The sequence below is a fragment of the Acanthochromis polyacanthus genome, chromosome 7 (assembly GCF_021347895.1).
Source record: "Acanthochromis polyacanthus isolate Apoly-LR-REF ecotype Palm Island chromosome 7, KAUST_Apoly_ChrSc, whole genome shotgun sequence".
Taxonomy (NCBI): Eukaryota; Metazoa; Chordata; class Actinopteri; family Pomacentridae; genus Acanthochromis; species Acanthochromis polyacanthus.
The window spans coordinates 38,198,503-38,217,802 of record NC_067119.1 but is presented as its reverse complement, the minus strand read 5'-3'; the positions used below and the strand labels follow the sequence as shown (position 1 = coordinate 38,217,802).

General features: G+C 40.2%; 1 protein-coding gene across 1 annotated transcript in view; it reads left to right on the top strand.

Moving 5' to 3' along the window:
• Positions 1–19,300, top strand: part of abca2 (ATP-binding cassette, sub-family A (ABC1), member 2) — a 130,583-nt gene that overhangs the window by 100,617 nt on the left and 10,666 nt on the right. Inside the window, exons 30-46 of the mRNA XM_051950629.1 lie at positions 789–1,114; positions 2,295–2,508; positions 3,657–3,762; positions 3,838–3,949; positions 4,084–4,144; positions 4,308–4,482; positions 4,614–4,729; positions 6,604–6,751; positions 6,840–6,963; positions 10,138–10,270; positions 11,125–11,245; positions 11,454–11,632; positions 12,963–13,104; positions 13,590–13,724; positions 16,797–16,900; positions 17,025–17,117; positions 18,680–18,782. Of these exons, the coding sequence (XP_051806589.1) occupies positions 789–1,114; positions 2,295–2,508; positions 3,657–3,762; positions 3,838–3,949; positions 4,084–4,144; positions 4,308–4,482; positions 4,614–4,729; positions 6,604–6,751; positions 6,840–6,963; positions 10,138–10,270; positions 11,125–11,245; positions 11,454–11,632; positions 12,963–13,104; positions 13,590–13,724; positions 16,797–16,900; positions 17,025–17,117; positions 18,680–18,782 (2,392 nt within the window). The remainder of the gene's footprint in view (positions 1–788; positions 1,115–2,294; positions 2,509–3,656; positions 3,763–3,837; positions 3,950–4,083; positions 4,145–4,307; positions 4,483–4,613; positions 4,730–6,603; positions 6,752–6,839; positions 6,964–10,137; positions 10,271–11,124; positions 11,246–11,453; positions 11,633–12,962; positions 13,105–13,589; positions 13,725–16,796; positions 16,901–17,024; positions 17,118–18,679; positions 18,783–19,300) is intronic.

Genomic DNA, 19,300 nt, shown 5'->3' with positions numbered 1-19,300 from the left:
GATTAGCAGTCCCTTGGTAAATTAATTTTTATGGATTTTTTTTAGTTCTCAAGACATTAAATAATCTGTGCAAGTAACACACATTAGGCATGAACCTTCAACTTGTAAAATAATGCTCCAGGGGTAGTTTTTTTCTTCTTGTCACTTCCTAAAATCACCAAGGGACTGTACTGTATGTAATTGCCCAGATATGTTTACCCAAGTAGTAAATAAAAGCAGCTTATGTATGTGCTGTGGTTGACCAGTCCATTCACACAGATTTCCATAATGATACATATTTTATACTTGGTGGAATCCTTCAAGGAGAAACTGTCCTGTTCACGGTTTGCAGAGCTTAAGTCACATCCAACAAACCTAAAACAGCTGCTTGAAATGCTTCTTCAAAGTCTCATTACAATGCTTCAGTTGTTTGGTTTCTCCACTTTATGTTTTCAGAAATTAGAAAATGTAATCTGGCTTCATACTTGTGCAATATTATATATTTATTACGTACTGTATGTACATTATATACATAAATGTTGTACTGGCTTTTTACAAGACACTTTAATATCTATATTACAAAAGACAGTTGCTGACAGAAGTATAAAATATAAAATTTGAAACCTTTTAAAGCTATGGTAAACTTTCACAGGTGATTTAAACTCTTTGTTAACATGCCAGGTGTGTACAGGCCTACAGTTGTGTAGTGCTGCATGGGTCCAAATGGACACATTCCACCGGAGTAGATAGCTGTGACTGTCCATAACCAGTGTACAATCTGACTGTAGCATCTTCGTCCCCACTCCCAGGAGTAAGCTGTCGCCAGACGCCAGCCCACACATGATAATCAACACTCTCCGCCTGCCCTCTGGTGTGGGTGCTACTTGTGTCCTCAAAACCCCCTTCAACAGCACCCTGGACCAACTGGCCCAGACTATCAACCCCAATGCCAACGATTCCAAGACCCTGGCGGCCCGCTACTTTGACTCCATGTGTCTGGACTCCTTTACCCAGGGGGTCCCTCTCTCCAACTTTGTCCCCCCGCCACCTTCACCAGCACCTTCAGATGACCCAGACCCTCGTTTTGAGGATGGGCTGTGGAACTTAACGGTTGCCCCACCAACTACAGTCCATGGTGAGCACCTTAAACACAGCTTCTAATTGTTTCCTTGTCATGTGTGCAATCCACTTCAATATGAGTAGCCATATATTTTACAAGACCAAAGGTTACTATCCTGACTTGTACAGATGTCATTATATTTAGCTAATTTCAGACATACAAATGATAAACACAGAAGATAAAACACACAACCTTTTTCCATCCACAAACAACAAGCAGTTACAGACACAAAGGCGATGAGTGAAACCAGGCTATCAAGCTTTTACCATCCATTTTTCTGGATTATGTATGTGGAGTATCACTGCCACTAAAACAGGCCCATAATACAGTACATGGCTTAAAAAAGTGGAGGAGGTTATCCTGCCACTTGCGAAGCCAGTTTAATGAAATAGTCAGTTTAGGACATTATGAAGCATTAGCTGGAGTCTGTTTATTCTGCATATGTTACACAGCTACCATGTGTTAAACGAGTTAAATGATTGTCTTTTGTAAATACGCATTTACACCATGTGACTGTCCACTCTCTTTGATCTACCGCAAAATGTAAGCATGCTCAAGGCCAATTCCAGACTGGAAAAATTAAGTGGAATTTGGAGTTTTGCAGATAAATCAGAGATCATCACCTGAGCTGCAGTTGATTAATAGATGACACAAAGATTCCAAGAGAGTAGATGTTTTTTGTTTTGGCACTTTACTTTACGATGGACAAAAGAATAATTATAGTAGAATAGAATAACACTTTATTAATCTTTTACAGTAAATTACTTGTAACAGCAGCATGTAAACATTCAGACAACACACAAACCCAACAGAACATCAACACTAACAGTCATAATAGTTCTATACGTAGTATATAAATTAGAAGAATTATAAAAGCTATTATCAAAATAACATTGTTATGAATTCTAATTATATTTTAAAACATATGCTTAGGCTGATGAGTAGTTACCATTTGACTGAAAAAAAACACATATAAACCTATATTTTTTTTCTTTTATGCTGTATTTAGTAACATTAACAATGGTTACAGTCTGTTTAGGTGAGCAGGCTCACTGGAACAGCTTAACAGGACAATTAATGAAACTGAGTCATCGTTAACACTAATTTTAACTGTCCTTTTGTCTGCTTTGAGAAGTCCAATGCGCTGAGGAAAAGCTGTGTTGGGTTAAATACGCCTCTTTTTTTGTTTGCTTAGAGCCTGTTACGTCTCCTCCCACCCTCCCCCTGTCCATCCATGAGCCGGTGCGTTGCACCTGCTCCATGCAGGGGACCGGCTTTTCCTGCCCTAGTGGGGTAGGAGGACGCCCTCCACTAATGAAGGTGGTGACAGGTGACATTTTGGTGGACATCACAGGTCGCAATATCAGTGAATATCTGCTCTTCACATCAGACAGAGTACGGCTGCACAGGTAGGACTGTCAGTTCAGCATGTCATAAAGTAAGACCCACTTTAAAAAGAAATACGGACGACTTTGACAGTTTCATTGCACACACACAAAATACCCAAATGCTAACTTTTTAATTACATAACTTTTAATAATGTTGGCTCCATTTTCACAATAGCTTTTAGGTATAAGATGGTAATTTTTTTTTAAAGATTATTGTCACAACTAGTCTGAAAACCCAAGAGACGGAGCCAAGACACTGGTAAGAAGGAGTTTGAATCTAGTGTGAACAGCTGACAAGAACACAGGGGAGTAATCACGGCTAAAGAATCAACTAAAAATGCCTGGAAAACTAGTTACCTAAACCACCCAAAAAGTTAGGGATCAGCAAAGTAAAGGTTAACTGAGACAACATCAGATAAAGACATTACTTCTTAAAAATCATCAGAAGTGAATCAGAAAGGTTAAATTTATCCAAATACTACATAACAGTACGAAACTTTAAAGTGAGCAATACAGTACAATACACAAGCAGAGCTACAGTCTGGGGATAACAAGCTGCTTCAGGAGTAGCCTGAGAAGCAACAGCATGCCAACCAGTATAAAAACTGAAAAAATCAGTTGAAACTCTGCTAAACAGTTTAGAGATTTCCAAGTGGAGCCTGCTGCCTAGTATTGAACAGCACCTCAAGAAGACACCCCCTGGAGCTGTCGGGAAAACCAGCCTGCACCCGCAGCCTTCACTCTAACGGGAAAACCTTTAGTCAGCCTTCACATCACTCCGTCTTCTCACTGTTTCATGTCATAGATTCTAGATTTAGTTGTTTAGCAACCGCAGTCCTAAAGTAGTGAATAAAATTCTGACTCTCCATCACCCCATTCACTGAACGGTTGTTTTTAGCTTCCTGAGATCAGCTTTTTTCACTTATTTTACTTTGACTGTTTACAAATGAAATTGTTCTTTACTTATCATTACTTATCTGTTATCCTGTGCTAGTAGTTGTTCAGAGAACATATTGTCATTTAAACCAGGTTTTGCCTATCTATTCCTTCCTCTCACTGTTAGTGCTCACTGGACCATAACCACACTGTATGCCAGTTGCTTAGGTGTTCAGTACACATGCTAAAATGTGTCTTTGTGTAGTACTTGTTCTCTCACTTTGTTGTAATAGATACGGTGGTTTAACGGTGGGGAACATCCAGAAATCAATTCCAGCATCCTTTGGGAGAAAGATACCTCCAATGATTCGCAAGATTGCAGTTCGCAGATCAGCTCAGGTAAGACAGGTACTGGGTCTTTACTGAACGAGTGTAGAGTAAACTACTACTAACAGAACAAATCCTTGTGTCCAGGCTCTGTACAACAACAAAGGTTACCACAGCATGCCGACATATTTGAACGTTCTCAACAACGCCATCCTGCGTGCCAACCTGCCTCCATCCAAGGGCAACCCTGCTGCCTATGGTACAAGACATGCCAGTGAAATGACTGACAGCTCTGTTAATAAGTAAAGTTGTGTGGTTTTTGGGTCAGCTCCTGCTTTGATTATTGTCATCTACATAAGTGAATTTGTGCTGTTGTGTGTATGTGTTTTGTAGGTATCACACTGACAAACCATCCAATGAATCGAACCAGCGCCAGCCTCTCTTTGGACTATTTGTAAGTTCATCAACAGCACTGATGGTAATGTCTTGAAAAAGCATTTAAAGGGTTTTCTTACAACTAAATGTTTTAATAGCAAATAAAGTCAGTTTGGACAGATTCAGATCCTCCTCTTCCTTCCCCTCCACTGTCCTCCTCCTCTCCTGTCCTGTATCTCCAGGCTCCAGGGGACAGATGTGGTGATCGCCATCTTCATTATCGTGGCCATGTCCTTTGTACCAGCCAGCTTTGTGGTTTTCTTGGTGGCAGAAAAATCCACAAAGGCCAAACACCTGCAATTTGTCAGCGGCTGTGATCCTGTCATCTACTGGCTTGCTAACTATATCTGGGACATGGTGAGTAGCATATAACATGTGTCTGACTGCTGCAAACAGATTTGGATGTTTATGTATTAGTCATACTGTAAATGACTGTAAAAGGTGGATGTCCACTTCTGAACATGTTCTCTCCTCTCATCTCTCGTCAGCTGAATTACCTGGTGCCCGCCACGTGCTGTGTTATTATTCTGTTTGTGTTTGACCTGCCGGCCTACACCTCCTCAACCAACTTCCCTGCTGTTCTCTCCCTCTTCCTTCTCTATGGGTAAGAGATGTCACTACACATGCAGACAGGTTTAGCTTTTACTCATCACACACTGTAGTCTGATGTTCCAACAATGACACTGAGTAGCCTGGTTCTCTAGTTTGACAAACTTCCATAGAGGCAACGTTCGTCTTACTCTAAGTAATCTAGAGGCTGTAAACAGCTTTCACCAGAAATACTTTCTTTTCTACTTTCTAAAGTTTGTTGATATTTTAATCCCATTTGCTAAGAAACAAAAAACAGAACAGAGGATACAACATATATAAAGTACAAGAAAAGCTCTCAGAGAACACAGTACTCCACCAAGGCTGCCCAGCGTTTGTATCATTTCCGACAGATGAAATCTTTAATAAATAATGTCCTTGCACTGAGCACAGGCATGTGTTTTGCATGTGTACGATATGTACGGATACTGAATCGTGTGACCTAAATATGTATCGGGCGATGGGAACTGATGGGACTCGGGAACCCCCGCACAATTTAATCAATTGTTCCTCGTATCATTTTGAATGGACAAGACCCGATAAGTCTGCAGCGGTGGATCTGTAGTAGGATCACATAGAATGATGTGATTGTCAGCAGTCAGCTGACGTAGTGTTCTCTTATTATAGTTACAGTGCCACTAGCTCGCAATGATACAAAAATCTTTAACAAATCCATAGATCCAGACTATAAGGCGTATCACTGCCAGAATCCAATGAGGTGGTCCTTGTGTCATTTCTGACCTGCACTGAAAATTTAATTCAAATCTATTGTTCCGTTTTTGAGTAATGTTGTGCACAGACAGAAGAATTCACAGAAGGACAAATGCACTCCGATTGTCACATAGCCCCACCATTGTCTTGGCAGAGTAATAAAGTATGCTGTTAAAATCACCAGGTGTGCAATTGAGCTCTTATAGGACAATACAAAAGCTGTGTTATAGGTGATGTAGTGGCTCTTTTTTAGGCTTGTTGCTTCGTCTGTCTGCAGAACAGTGGACATGATATGAACATTTTTTGTGACATTCAGGCTTTTAAGTTGCAGGACAGATCTTCCATGTAATCACAGGAAGGGGAAATAAATCAATTTCTTAGTTTCAAAAGATTTGAGTCAGGCAGTCTTCCAACAATACTGTGAAACTACACTTTCCTGAACAAAGTGACCTTGTTATAAGTGCTTATACAGTCCAATGTGTGGATTATGTGGTGTGTAGCTACAGTGTTGGTGTAAATACTCTTTGCTCTGACTTTTCTAGTGTTAAATCCTCTGCCTCTGATGTGACAAATCATCTCATTGTACTGGCATTTGGCAATTATCTGTAACATGCTGCCCAACCAGAACAAATAAAAGTACAACTGTTTGACTGGGAAGAATCAAAAAAAGTTTTATAGACTGATTTATAGAAACATTCAAATGAACATTCACTCTCTCACTATGTTGTAATATTTCCTTCTAATTTCACATCTGAGATAATACAGGGTGCTCATAACGGTAAAAAACCAGGAGGAAATGAGGTTTCATACCACAACGGTCTTGTTGTTTGTGTGCAATAGTTTCAATTCCTACATCTTAACTGAAAAAGAAGAAGGCTGAAAGGCGTGTGACTATAAAACCTTTCCTCTGGAATTTCACTGATTAAAAAGAAAGTAACACAAGAAAAAAGAATGAAAGAAAGGGAGGAAGACAATAAAGGCATTTCTCTTGATGGTTTTCAAGAAGAAAATACAGAAAACAACTTCAGTCATACTCACAGTCCCAAATGCAGTTTGTACAACATCTGTCTTCTTGAATGTATATTAGTTCATACTATCTTCAGGTTTTTAGTGTAACCTGAAAACATTAGCAGGTGCTCCCCAGTTTCTTCCTCTGATGTTCTGAAGCTTTTTTTCCAGGTGGTCCATCACTCCCATCATGTACCCTGCATCATTCTGGTTTGAGGTCCCCAGTACAGCCTACGTGTTCCTCATAGTCATCAACCTCTTCATAGGCATCACTGCAACTGTTGCCACCTTCCTCCTGCAGCTCTTTGAACATGACAAGGTCAGTTTGACTGTTGTTATGGTAACCGTAGATACACCAGATACACTTGATTCTGTAATTTTTGCCTCAATATTTTCTTTTCTTCCAGGATCTGAAAAAAGTCAACAGTTACCTGAAGTCCTGTTTTCTCATCTTCCCCAACTACAACCTGGGCCATGGGCTGATGGAGATGGCTTACAACGAGTACATCAACGAATATTACGCTAAAATAGGTACACTCACAAGTCACCTCGCAGAGAATCCACAAGGATATGATCCAGATTATGTAGTCATTAAAATGTTTGGACATAGATGTCTGTTCCTCTGAACCCTCAATCAAATCTTCAACTCCAGTGCATGTGTTGAACATACAAGGAACATATATGTGTGCTGTTTATTAAGTCCAAACAGGATGATGTCAAAATTTGGTTACTTAACAAGAAAAAGCTCAATATAATAATAGACCCTCCTGAAAAACGCGATCATGCGATGGCATGAATTCCCGCATTAATCACCAAAATGCCACTGATTATGCGGGGGTCAGTTATTTCCCAAAAGGCCGCATAATCCCTGCAAAACAGCGCATAATTCCCGCAAGAATCTCACATTTCCACAAAAAAAAAGAGAAATATGCGGGTCCCGCTTGATTGCACAATTTCCGCATAAAATGAGAAAACTATAACCGATATAAATGGAGTTGTGAGTGAGTTTTTATGTGACGCCCGGCCTGACGTCATCAGTTCGTGCATTCACACACACACACTAGAAGCACGAGCTGATGCAGAGCGCGGCGCAAGTGTTACCAACTTAGCGACTTTTTTGCTAAATCTAGCGACTTTCCAAAGCTCCTAGCGACTTTTTTTGTCAAAAGCGACCAGCCACAAATCTAGCGACTTTTTCTGCCGTTTTGGAGACTGACAGGAAACCTCGGATCATTCTGCAGTTACTGTCCTCAACAAGCAGCAGGTGCTGCTGTGAGCTTCTTTCCCTCCCAAAGCACAGGCTGTCAGTCCAGTAACTCCACAGCAGTCCCAGTGTCTGATTAGAGGAAATATCCCTCCGCGGCCAGACGGCAGGTGAATCGCGCATATTTTTGCATATTTCACAACTATTCGCATACTTTGCAACTTTCCGCAATTTCCCCGCATAAAATGGCATAAAAACCCGGCATATTTATTCGCATAATCAAGGATTTTTGCCCGCGTTTTTCTGGAGGGTCTATAATAATAATAATAATAATAATAATGATAATAATGGATTAGAATTATATAGCGCTTTTCTAGACAGTCAAAGCGCTACACAATGGATCCATTATTCATTCACTCACATATTCTAACTCTGGTAGTGGTAAGCACAATATGTAGCCACAGCTGCCCTGGGGCAGACTCACGTAATTTGTAATTTTGACTTTGTTACCTTTTAGCTTGTCAAGATATTCTTCACACTGTTGTTTTATACATGCACTTTAATACATTACTTTAACTTTTAGTGAATGAACATGTTAACCAATGCAACAGCATAGTATAACATGGCTTTAAAAGTTTTTAGACAGAAATTAAATAAGACGCACCAATCACCCGCAACATTATAACCGCTAAGAGGTAAAGTGAGTAACACTGATTAACTCAGTACACTGGCACCTGTTATGGATTGAAATACACTACTGTTCAAAAGTTTGGGGTCACCCAGACAATTTCAGGTTTTCCATTAAAACTCACGCTTTGATCAATGTGCTAACATAACTGTACAAGGATTTTCTAATCATCAATGAGTCTTTCAACACCATCAGCTAACACAATGTAGCATTAGAACACAGGAGTGATGGTTGCTGGAAATGTTCCTCTGTACCCCTATGGAGATATTCCATTAAAAATCAGCTGTTTCCAGCTAGAATAGTCATTTACCACACTAACAGTGTCTAGACTGTATTTATGATTAATTTAATGTTATCTTCATTGAAAAAAATGCTTTCTTGTCAAAACTAATAACATTTCTAAGTGACCCCAGACTTTTGAACGGTAGTGTGTGTTTGGAGGCAAGTGAACAGTCAGTTCTTGAACTTGTTTTGTTGCAAACAGGAAAAATAGCCTGCATCTGAGTGATTTTGACAAGGAATAGATTGTGATGGCCCAATATCACAGAAGAGTTCTGTGATACGATCTTGTGAATGGAGAGAGTAAAGATCACCACTTTACTGTGCAGTCAGAGAACAAATGCAGGTGGGCAGTAGTCTAAGTATTGCCATATATATGAAAGTATGTTCATGCTCTAGGAAGAAGACAAATTAGTGGAACAGGGTGATGTTTAAAGCCATGTTTTGCTAGTAAACTTTGGGTCCTGCATTCATATGGGTATTACTTTGACACATAGTACCAACCAAAGCATTGCTGCACATCACGCAGTGATCAGTGACCTATTTCAGCAGGAAAACGTTCCATGTCACACTGCAAACATTGCTCAGGAATGATTTGAACATGACCGATAGCTTAAAGTGACCTGGGCTCCAAGTTCTCTAGATCTCAGTCTCATGGACCATTAATAGGAGATAGGATAATCTGAAAACAAATCTGATCCATGAAGGCCTCACCTCACAATTTGCAGAACTTCAAGGATCTACTGCTGTTGTCTTGGTGCCTGATACCACAGGATACCTTCAAAGGTCTTTGGAGTCCATGCTTTGATTAGTCAGAGGTGTTGTGGTGGCACAACTGGCACCTGCACAGTACTAGCAAGGTGTGTCAGGAGGGTGTTCTGATAAGGACACATCGACACAGCTGGTAAGTTGTGGTAACAAGAGAAAAACTTTAATATAAACTACTAAAGGGGCCCTATTTCCAGCTCTGAAAGCCCTCTTCTTGTCGTTAAGTAGAGCTTCATTGTCCTTCATTATCCCAGACATGCTCGTGACATTTTTGACAAAAAATTCTGGCAGGAGACCATGAAGTAGGCAAACAGGAGGAACTGACAAAGACAGAAGGAGACACAGAACTGATTGGGGAGATGAGACACAGATAAAACTAATCAGGGCAATCAAAAAGGAGGTAAAGAGGGACAAACACAAGTTAAAAAAAGACACAAGGCAATTTCAGCATAAAACAGGAAGTAGCTGAAAAGGAACCTAAAACCTACATATGGACAGAGACACAAATGGAGAGATACACGCAACGAAAACCTGAGTCCAAGACCATGACAAGGTGGTTGCAATGCTGTGGTTGATCAGTGTATATCAAACTTTGACACCCAGTACTTATTAGCAGGATGTATTCATTGTCGGTTAAAGAGTTGTTCCCAGTAAAAAATAGATGATTTTCAGGCTCATACTTAATTGAATTTTTTTGTTTTTGAAAGCTTCTTGGGAGAGTAAAGTAAGAAGATTTACAGTGAGTTGTTGTAAATATCTTCTCCAGGACAGTTTGACAAGATGAAGTCTCCATTTGAGTGGGACATTGTGACTCGAGGACTTGTTGCCATGACAATCGAAGGCTTTGTTGGCTTCCTCATCACCATCCTCTGCCAGTACAACTTCCTCAGGAAACCTCCGTGAGTGATGGGTACTCCCACTGAATAAAGAAGTCACTTTTCCCTAGAGCTGCAGTTTTACTTTGAGCACACATACATCACATGAAAGACAGTACAGTAGATAGAGCTCTTAGGATATGCACACAAAGTATTACTTTCAGCAAAACCTAGTCTTCATAGTTGTTTAAGATATTCTCATTCAGGATAGATTAAAAAATAGTGCTGCTTGTCACTTCACATCTTGGTTCCAAGATATTCTTCAGCAGCAGTTATTTGTCTAACCTTCTTATGAACAAGAAATCCCAGCAGTCAAAGTGTAAAAAACAAAAAAATAAAAACACAATAATGCAGAGAATTGATTTTTTTCCATTCAGAAACCTTTTCCTGACTTTTACCAGATCTGTTGTATGGGTTGATAAAGCTCTGCTTGTCTTTTTATGTCAAGATATATTACTGAAATCTGAAAAACCTTAAATAACATGGAATTATTTAGATGAATTTAGGGACTATCTAAAAAGTCCCTACAAATTTTTATAAAACTGTAGATACAGGTGAATATTGTATTTTGAACACATAAATTCCAAACTCATATGTGTTGGATTATTTTCCACTGATAGAAATACCATGTATGAGAAGAAGAGCCACACAATGAGGCAGTCTGAATTATTTTAGATGCTCACTTACAATATAAATTAAATACTAATGTTTTTGTAAAACATACAGAGAGATTGGACCTTTACCTTGTACTCTTGCCACTTCTTGCAGTACATGTAGACTATGTTGGTCTTTGACAAAAAGGTGTTTTAAGATATATAGGGAATTACTGACTAAGGCATGCTGGAACATAACTGTGCAAATTGTAAATGTGTGTCCAGGAGGGTGCCAGTCAGCTGCCAGCCTATAGATGATGATGATGTAGACGTGGCCAGTGAGAGACGAAGAGTCCTACGAGGAGATGCCGACAACGATATGTTGAAGATCAAAAATCTTACAAAGGTTAAGATTTTTTTTTTTTTTTACAGGAATGTACCTTTAACATTTTCAATCAACAGGTGCACACCTGATTATTTAGGCATCAATAGAGTTATAATTATGCATCCAGTTATGTTAGTACGGCAAATTAACCTATTAAAATGATCATTTTAATGTTGATTTGTATGACTATTGGCCTTGTAATCAACTGTTTATCTGCTTCTTTCCTCAGGTGTATAAATCAAGGAAGATGGGTCGCATCCTGGCAGTGGACCGCCTGTGTCTGGGTGTCCGGCCTGGTGAGTGCTTTGGACTGCTGGGAGTAAATGGAGCTGGAAAGACCACCACCTTCAAGATGCTGACAGGAGACGAGTGCACCACAGGAGGAGAGGCCTTCATTAACGGAAACAAGTCAGTGCAGAAAAGAAGAGAATGCGTCCTTATTAGGATTTTTGCTTCTGTTCACACTAGGGATGTGTGCGACTAGTCGTTTAATCGTTTAACCGCCTACTCATTTATTAAACGTTTAGTATTTTACTGGTGTACAGTACATGAGGCACACGAGGCAGTATATTTGAAGCTGTGGCTTGTTATGTTCAGCAATGTTGCTTGTCACAATATTGCGACTTTGGCGCTTAAAGGGTTAAATTGCAAGTTTTCCGAACCGACTAGTCGCCAATAAAATTAGCGACTAGTCGGTTCGGAAATTAGTCGAAATTCCCATCCCTAGTTCACACTGGACCATTTTTATTAGATTCTTTAACATCTGTGGTCCAGTGTGCCAAGAAATAACCAGTAGCAAGTCATTGCTGAGCCCAACAAACACTCATACAAAATACACACAGAGAGGTACCGCATTGGACACAAACAAAACAAGAAAAGCTCTCAGAGAGTGCAGTACTCCGCCAAGGCTGCTCAGTCTTAGTGTGACCTAATATACCCTCTTTAGTGTGACCTAAATATGTAGCGGGCAGCGGGAATTGATGGGACTTGGAAACACTCCCACAATTTAATCAGTTGTTCCTTGTGTCATTTTGGACGGAGAAGTCCAGAAAGGTCCACAGCGGTGGATTTGTTGTAGGATCACAGTCATGTGATCATCAGCAAACAGCTGACGGAGTGTTCACTTGTTGTCATGGTTACAGTGACGCCGTGCTGCTATCTCGTAATGATACAGAAATCTTTAACAAATCCATGGATCCAGACTGTAAGCCACATCACTGCCAAAATCTAATGAAGTGGCCCATGTGTCATTTCCGACCTTCCCTGAAAATTTCATCCAATCCGTCATTCCGCTTTTGAGTAATTTTGTGCATAGACAAACATACTCCGATTGTCACATAACTCCTCTGTGTTCCTTGGTGGAGTACTAAAAACATCCAATACAGGCAATTGTGGACCTTTGTCTCATTATAACAGCGTAGTTTCTTGTTTCAGATTTGTAACCAAGACAGTTTTGTGACAACTTTCTAAAAATAAAGTGGTATGTTGAATAACAAATCATTAAGAAATAAGTTTGTATCAGTAATTTGGAAACACATTTTTTAAGAATTTTTGTCATGATGGCAGCAGTACACTGCCCTTCAGGTCAGTTGTTTGTACATATTGTTACAAACAACTACATATTAGAATGATCGGCTACATATTAGAATGATCTTCAAGTTTCCACATGTATTTGTTAACCTGAGTGTGTACTGCAGGACCACTGCTGGAGTAAAACAAATGATGTGTGTGTGTGCAGTATCCTGAAGGACCTGTTACGTGTGCAGCAGAGTATCGGCTACTGTCCACAGTTTGATGCTCTGTTTGATGACCTGACAGCCAGGGAGCATTTGGAGCTCTACACTCGCCTCCGTGGTATTCCCTGGAAGGACCAGGACAGGGTCGGTCTCTCTCTCTCTCTCTCTCTCTCTCTCTCTCTCTCTCTCTCACACACACACACACACCTCTCTGTACCTGTGAAGGTCTTGTTTGACATATTGCATGAAGGTGCAACAGAAAGTGGCCAGAATGTCCTTGCTATAATGTGTGGAAGGTATCCTCAAAAATAAGTCCTTGTGTTTCTGTCACTGTAAAAGACATAACTAGTATTTTCCCAACTCTTACCCTAACTGAAACACATACTATAACTTTACACTAATTTCACTGGTTTTCATGTAAAATTTTCAGAATTTACATTAAGGCGACTTGCTTGTCCACAAAAAATAGTCACACCCGACAAAAACCCATATTTTATGTTTGAATACATCATCTTCAGTACCAAAGCTCTCTCAGCCTAATGAAGTCAATCGCTGTCCTTCAGTCTTGTTCTAGTATGCTGGTGTGAAATTTGTGATCACTGGTTGACTTGACCTTTTATCTCCTCTAGGTGGTGCAGTGGGCATTAGAAAAGCTAGAGTTGTCCAAGTATGCAGACAAACCAGCTGGCACTTACAGTGGAGGAAACAAACGCAAGCTTTCCACTGCCATTGCTCTGATTGGGTACCCATCGCTCATCTTCCTGGTAGGAGGACTTTCTATTGCTACTTTCTGCAAAAGTACACTCTGAGAAACATGAGAGACATCAGTCAAACCTTACTTGTACAGTACATACTCGAAACATACAGGAAAATTACATTTAGTCTGTCTAAATTGAGCTGCACAGTGGATCAGTGGTTAGCAGAGCTAGACGATCCCCGGTCCACGTGCAGGACTGGGCTTGGGATTTTTCTGCATTGAGTTTGCATGTTTTTCCCGGATATTCACTGGGTACTCCGGCTTCCTCCCACAGTCCAAAAACATGCTGAGGTTAACTGACAATTCTAAGTTGTCTGTAGCGTGAATATGAGTGTGATTGTTTGTCTCTGTGTGTAGCCTTGTGATAGACTGTTGACCTGTCCAAGGTGTCCCCTGCCACCGTGGACAGGTCACCTGTGTTATGAATGTGAACGTTATGTACGGATACCGAACCACGTGACCTAAATATGTAGTGGCCAGTGGGAATTGATGGGACTCTGAAACACCCCGACAATTTAATCAATTGTTGCTTCTATCATTTCCAATGGATATGTCCCAATAAGTCACAGCAGTAGATTTGTAGTAGGATCGCAAACATGATCGTCAGCAGGCAGCTGACGTAGCATTTGCTTGTTGTCATGGTTACAGTGAGGCTGCTATCTGGCAATGATACAGAAATCTATAACAGATCTGTGGATCCAGACTATAAGCTGCATCACTGCCAAAATCTAATCACTCGGTGCTTGTGCTGTTTCTTTTTCTCCAAAGTGTTTTTTATTTGAAAATTCACTCAGACATTATATCAAGGTTTACAACAGTTTACTTTTTTGTTTATAAACACCACCCACTCCTGCACCTGAACAATCCCGCCCTGTTGCACCATAACAAAGAAAAAAAAGAAAGATAGAAATTACAATAATTGTAGCTTTACTCATGAAAAATAAGTGATGGATCTACCTCTTTAATCTGATCTTGCCAGATTGCCAGATGCGATAAAATGTGTTAGCACAGCCTCTTAAGGAATATCTTATTTTTCCAGAGCTCAATGATGCAAAAGGTCAGTGAACCATTGTTTGAAAGATGGAGGGTATTTCTCTTTCCATTTAAGCAGTATAAGCCTTCGAGCAATAAGTGTAGCAAAGGCAATCACATCTTTATAGTTTTTGTTCAGAATAGCAAATTGTGGTACAGTGCCAGAAATTGCAGTTGTGGCCTCTGGTTTAATATTGATCTTAAATGTGTTAGAGAAAATTTTGAATATAGACTGCCAGACTGGTGTCAATTTTGAACAATTCCAGAACATATGAGATAGTGTTGCTTTCTCAATTTCACATCGATCACAGATTGGATCCAAGTGTGGTTTGAATTTTATCAGTTTTGCTCTTGACCAGTGCAGTCTCTGGACAACTTTGAATTGGATTACTCTATGTCTTAAGCAGATTGAAGATGAATGTATATTTTTTATTACTGATTGCCATTCTTCCTCAGATATTACAGTTCCAAGTTCCTCCTCCCACTTTCCTTTAACATGAGTCAGGGACTCCATTTTGAAGGAGTTAATGACAGCTTAAATTTTACCAATTATATTATATATGTTGTGGTCTCCGCTGGGTCCTCAAAGATCTTTTCCTTGTCGTTGTGGGTGATCCGCAGCTGAGCCGGATAGAAGAGCCCATAGCGCACTCCCTCTCGTCCCCGAAGAAGTTTTTTGACTTCCTTAAAGGAAGACCTGGCGCGGGCCACACTCGGCGGGTAGTTGGGAAAGATAAAAATGTTTGATCCATTGCAGTGAAGTGGGCCAGCAGCTTCCCGTACACGACGGAGGACATCGACACTGTCTTGGTAGTAGCGCAATTTGGCTATGATCGCTCTGGGCTTGCCATCCGCTCTTTTGACCTGTGGAGTGCGATGGGAACTGTCAACAAGCATGTCCTTGCCCATCTTTAGTACTTCTCGGAGTAATCTGGACACAGCGGCAGGTGTACACGGGGGTCCTTCAGCTACATTCAATATGTGAATATTTGATCTCCACATATGCCCCTCCATGGCCACATTTGTCTCCTGCAAACTCTCCACGGTTTTCTCCAATTTCCAAGCCTTGGTTTGCAGTGCCATAATATCGTCTGAGTGGACAGAAAGCACCTGCTCCACATCAGACACTATAGTTTTGACTGTATCCAAATCTGAGCGAAGAGCTATTGTATTGTTAGCTATCTCTAGCTTGATTGATTGTAGCTCCGATTTAACCCCTTTGATCTCATTTGTAATTACCTTTGTCACTTCCCTTTGAAAGAGCTCAGTCATTTCAGTTTAAATAGATGTCAGCAGCTCAATTTTCAGATCCTCCAGATTACCTTGTCCATTGTGGTCGGACATCGTGCTGGCTGAGCTGTCCCAGGGGTCTACAGGGTTCCCGGGTCCGGACACAATGCTAACGGTATTGCTAACGTCGGCAGTGTCGGAGCTTGTCTCGTTTCCAGAGGTATTGCCCGTGTACTTATACTTGCGCAGTTTGCTTGCCATTTTTTGAAGAGAAAACCGTCTCATGTGATATTATGCTGTCTTAGATGATTCTGTAGTGTTTTGACTCTGTCAAATCGTAAAATAAAAAGACTTTAATGCATTTTCTATGCAGAGCCGACCCAACATGCGACCTACTTCATTACCTGCTCACTAGCGCCCCCGTCCTTGTGCTGTTTCTGACCATCACTGAAAATTTCATCCAGATCTTTTTGTCCATTTTTGAGTAATGTTGTGCACAGACAAAAAGATGAACAGAAGGACAAACATACGCTGATCGTCACATAACTCCGCTGCGTTTGTTGGTGGAGTAAGCTTAGGAGAAACAACACAAGAAACCTTTAGACCTTTGGGGTGTCTTCTGTGGGAGAGAATTACTCCTTTGGCATGGAATTTGGCCTGTTTAAGTTTGCAGACCATTTACATGCATGAGAAAAACTATAATGGACTGAAGGAAAGAGAACAACCCTGTAAGCATAATATGGACTTCTAAAGTTAAGGAAGTATCCTAAATAATATATAATTTGCCTCTTTGCATGAATTTTGTGGTGCTTTCCAGGATGAGCCAACCACTGGAATGGACCCAAAAGCCCGCAGATTCCTCTGGAATTTGATCCTGGACATAATCAAGACAGGACGCTCTGTAGTGTTGACGTCACACAGGTGAGGCTCCTCAGTCTTCACATCCACCTTCTGTTAGGAGAGCTTTATGCTGTTTTGCCTTGTTTTCTCTTCATTTTTTTTGCAAAAGTGTATTTAATATATAATTTCATGGTGTTCTCGGCAGCATGGAGGAGTGTGAAGCATTGTGTACCAGACTGGGCATCATGGTGAACGGCAGGTTTAAATGCCTGGGCAGCATCCAGCACCTAAAGAACAGGTCAGGAGGCTAATGATCCATATTCCTTTTGTCATTTATAGAATTCCTCTTCTCTTCAGTGTTTTAAACAGTATGACAGACAATAAATCAGGGGCCTGTCTGTGGTAAGTCTGTCATTACAAACTGATGGTGTCCAAAAACTGCTCATACCTACAAAACAAATGTAACCGTATTCTAGTGCATATCCCAAAGCTTCTAATATACAATATTTCTCAGGCTGAATGTCAGTGAAATTTATATATAACAAGAAAAGCACTCAGAAAGCGCAGCAATAGATAGATTTTTTTTATTCTTGCACAGAGAAAGACAAATATAGTCTAGCAGAGTAGTTTACAGCAGTGTACATGAAAGGGAACCCCAGGGAAGCAAAAGTGCTTATAATTAGGGGACCCAAGCAACAAAAAACATCACACACAATTCTCTCTCAACCCCCACCCCATCAACATCTGCCAAGGCTGCTCAGTCGTTGTATAATTTCCGACGGATCTTGGGATCCATCGGAAATTATAAGTCCCAAGAAGTCCGTGGGGTTCGATTTGTAGTAGGATCGCAATCATGTGATCGTCGTTACAGTGACGCTGTGCCACTATCTCGCAATGATACGGAAATCCTTAACAAATCCGTGGATCCAGACTGTAGGCCGCATCACTGCCAAAATCGAATCACTTGGTCTTTGTGTCGTTTCTGACCTTCACTGAAAATTTCATCCAAATCTGTTGTTCCATTTTTGAATAATGCTGTGCAATTCCTGGCCCTCCATTTATATAGCAAATTTTGTTATATTTACCTTTTATTGTCATTATTGAAATCAACAACAAACTGAGAAGATCACCTTTTCTGAAAATACAGAAATTTAGATGAAAAAGAAAGCATCTGATATCTTTGTTAGTTTTAAATAATGAATTCACTTTTCTACATTTATGTACGTCTTAAGTTCCTTTTTAAATAAATGTAATTTGCTCAATGAGTTGAATTTTGCCCGCTGATGATTTTCATTTATGGACATGGATATCTTCTGTAACAATGATGAAAGTCCAGAACTGAGATCAAGTTTAAAGTTGATATGTTTTGCTCAACTATATTTACATACTAAAATATTTACCTAAACCTTAAAAGACATGATGCGTGGTATACTTCCTCGAGCTGACATAAGCTTCATTCTGTAGCATCACTATGTTTCTGTGGTTGATCCATCCACATCAGTTTCAGAAATCACATTCTCACAGTTAAACTTTCATTCATTAATAAAGTTTGGTCTCTAACTTCAATCTTTCAATAAAGCTACTTTGTCAAATTTAAATGGCTACAGCTGTAATTTCGACAACTGTGGCTCAGGTGGTTCGATGGGTTGTCCATTAACTGTAAGGTTAGCAGTTTAAGAGCATCTTTTGACAAGACACTAAACCTGAAGCTTCACCTCATATGGCAGTACCATCATCAGGAGTGTGTGTGTAAATGTTTGAACAGGAAATATGTTTCATGCTTCTCATCCGAAACTAGTGGCTGCCAAATGTGTAAACTTTAGCTTCTATACATTCATGTTTCTGTGATCATGTTGTCAGGTTTGGAGATGGCTACATGATCACAGTAAGGACCAAAACAAGCTCCTATGTGAAGGACGTGGTTCGATTCTTCAACAGAAACTTCCCAGAAGCTGTGCTGAAGGTACATTATTATTATAGCTACTTCTGTCCTTTGCACCACTGAAGCCCCAGAGGCCAGAGCCTGTTGCAGTTTTAGGCCCTGTTTACACGACAACGTTTCACCCAATAAACAAAAAAATTCCCTTTGCCTTGTTGGGTTTACATGACAACGGAGTGAAAAAAAAATAATCTGCATTTACATTGAAACGCTAGAAGGACAGAAAACGCTGTAGTCAGTATGCCGTAGTCTGTGATATAGCTGTAGAGGCACACCCCACATGACCACTAACCGATCCTCCATAGACCAGAAGAAGAGTGATGGGAAGTTCAGCTTTTTTCAGAGAGCTGGTTCTTTTGGCACAGCTCCCAAATGGCTCCTAATTTAGTTCTATTTGTTGCCTCTTATTTTAGCTGAACCTGGAAAATATGAATGATTTGTGTATTGTTAAAAAACCTTTTGCATTCAATGTTTTTGTGAGAAGCTCCAAAATTGTCTCATTTAGTGCATTTGTTCTGTTACAACAGCAGGCATTCTTAGAT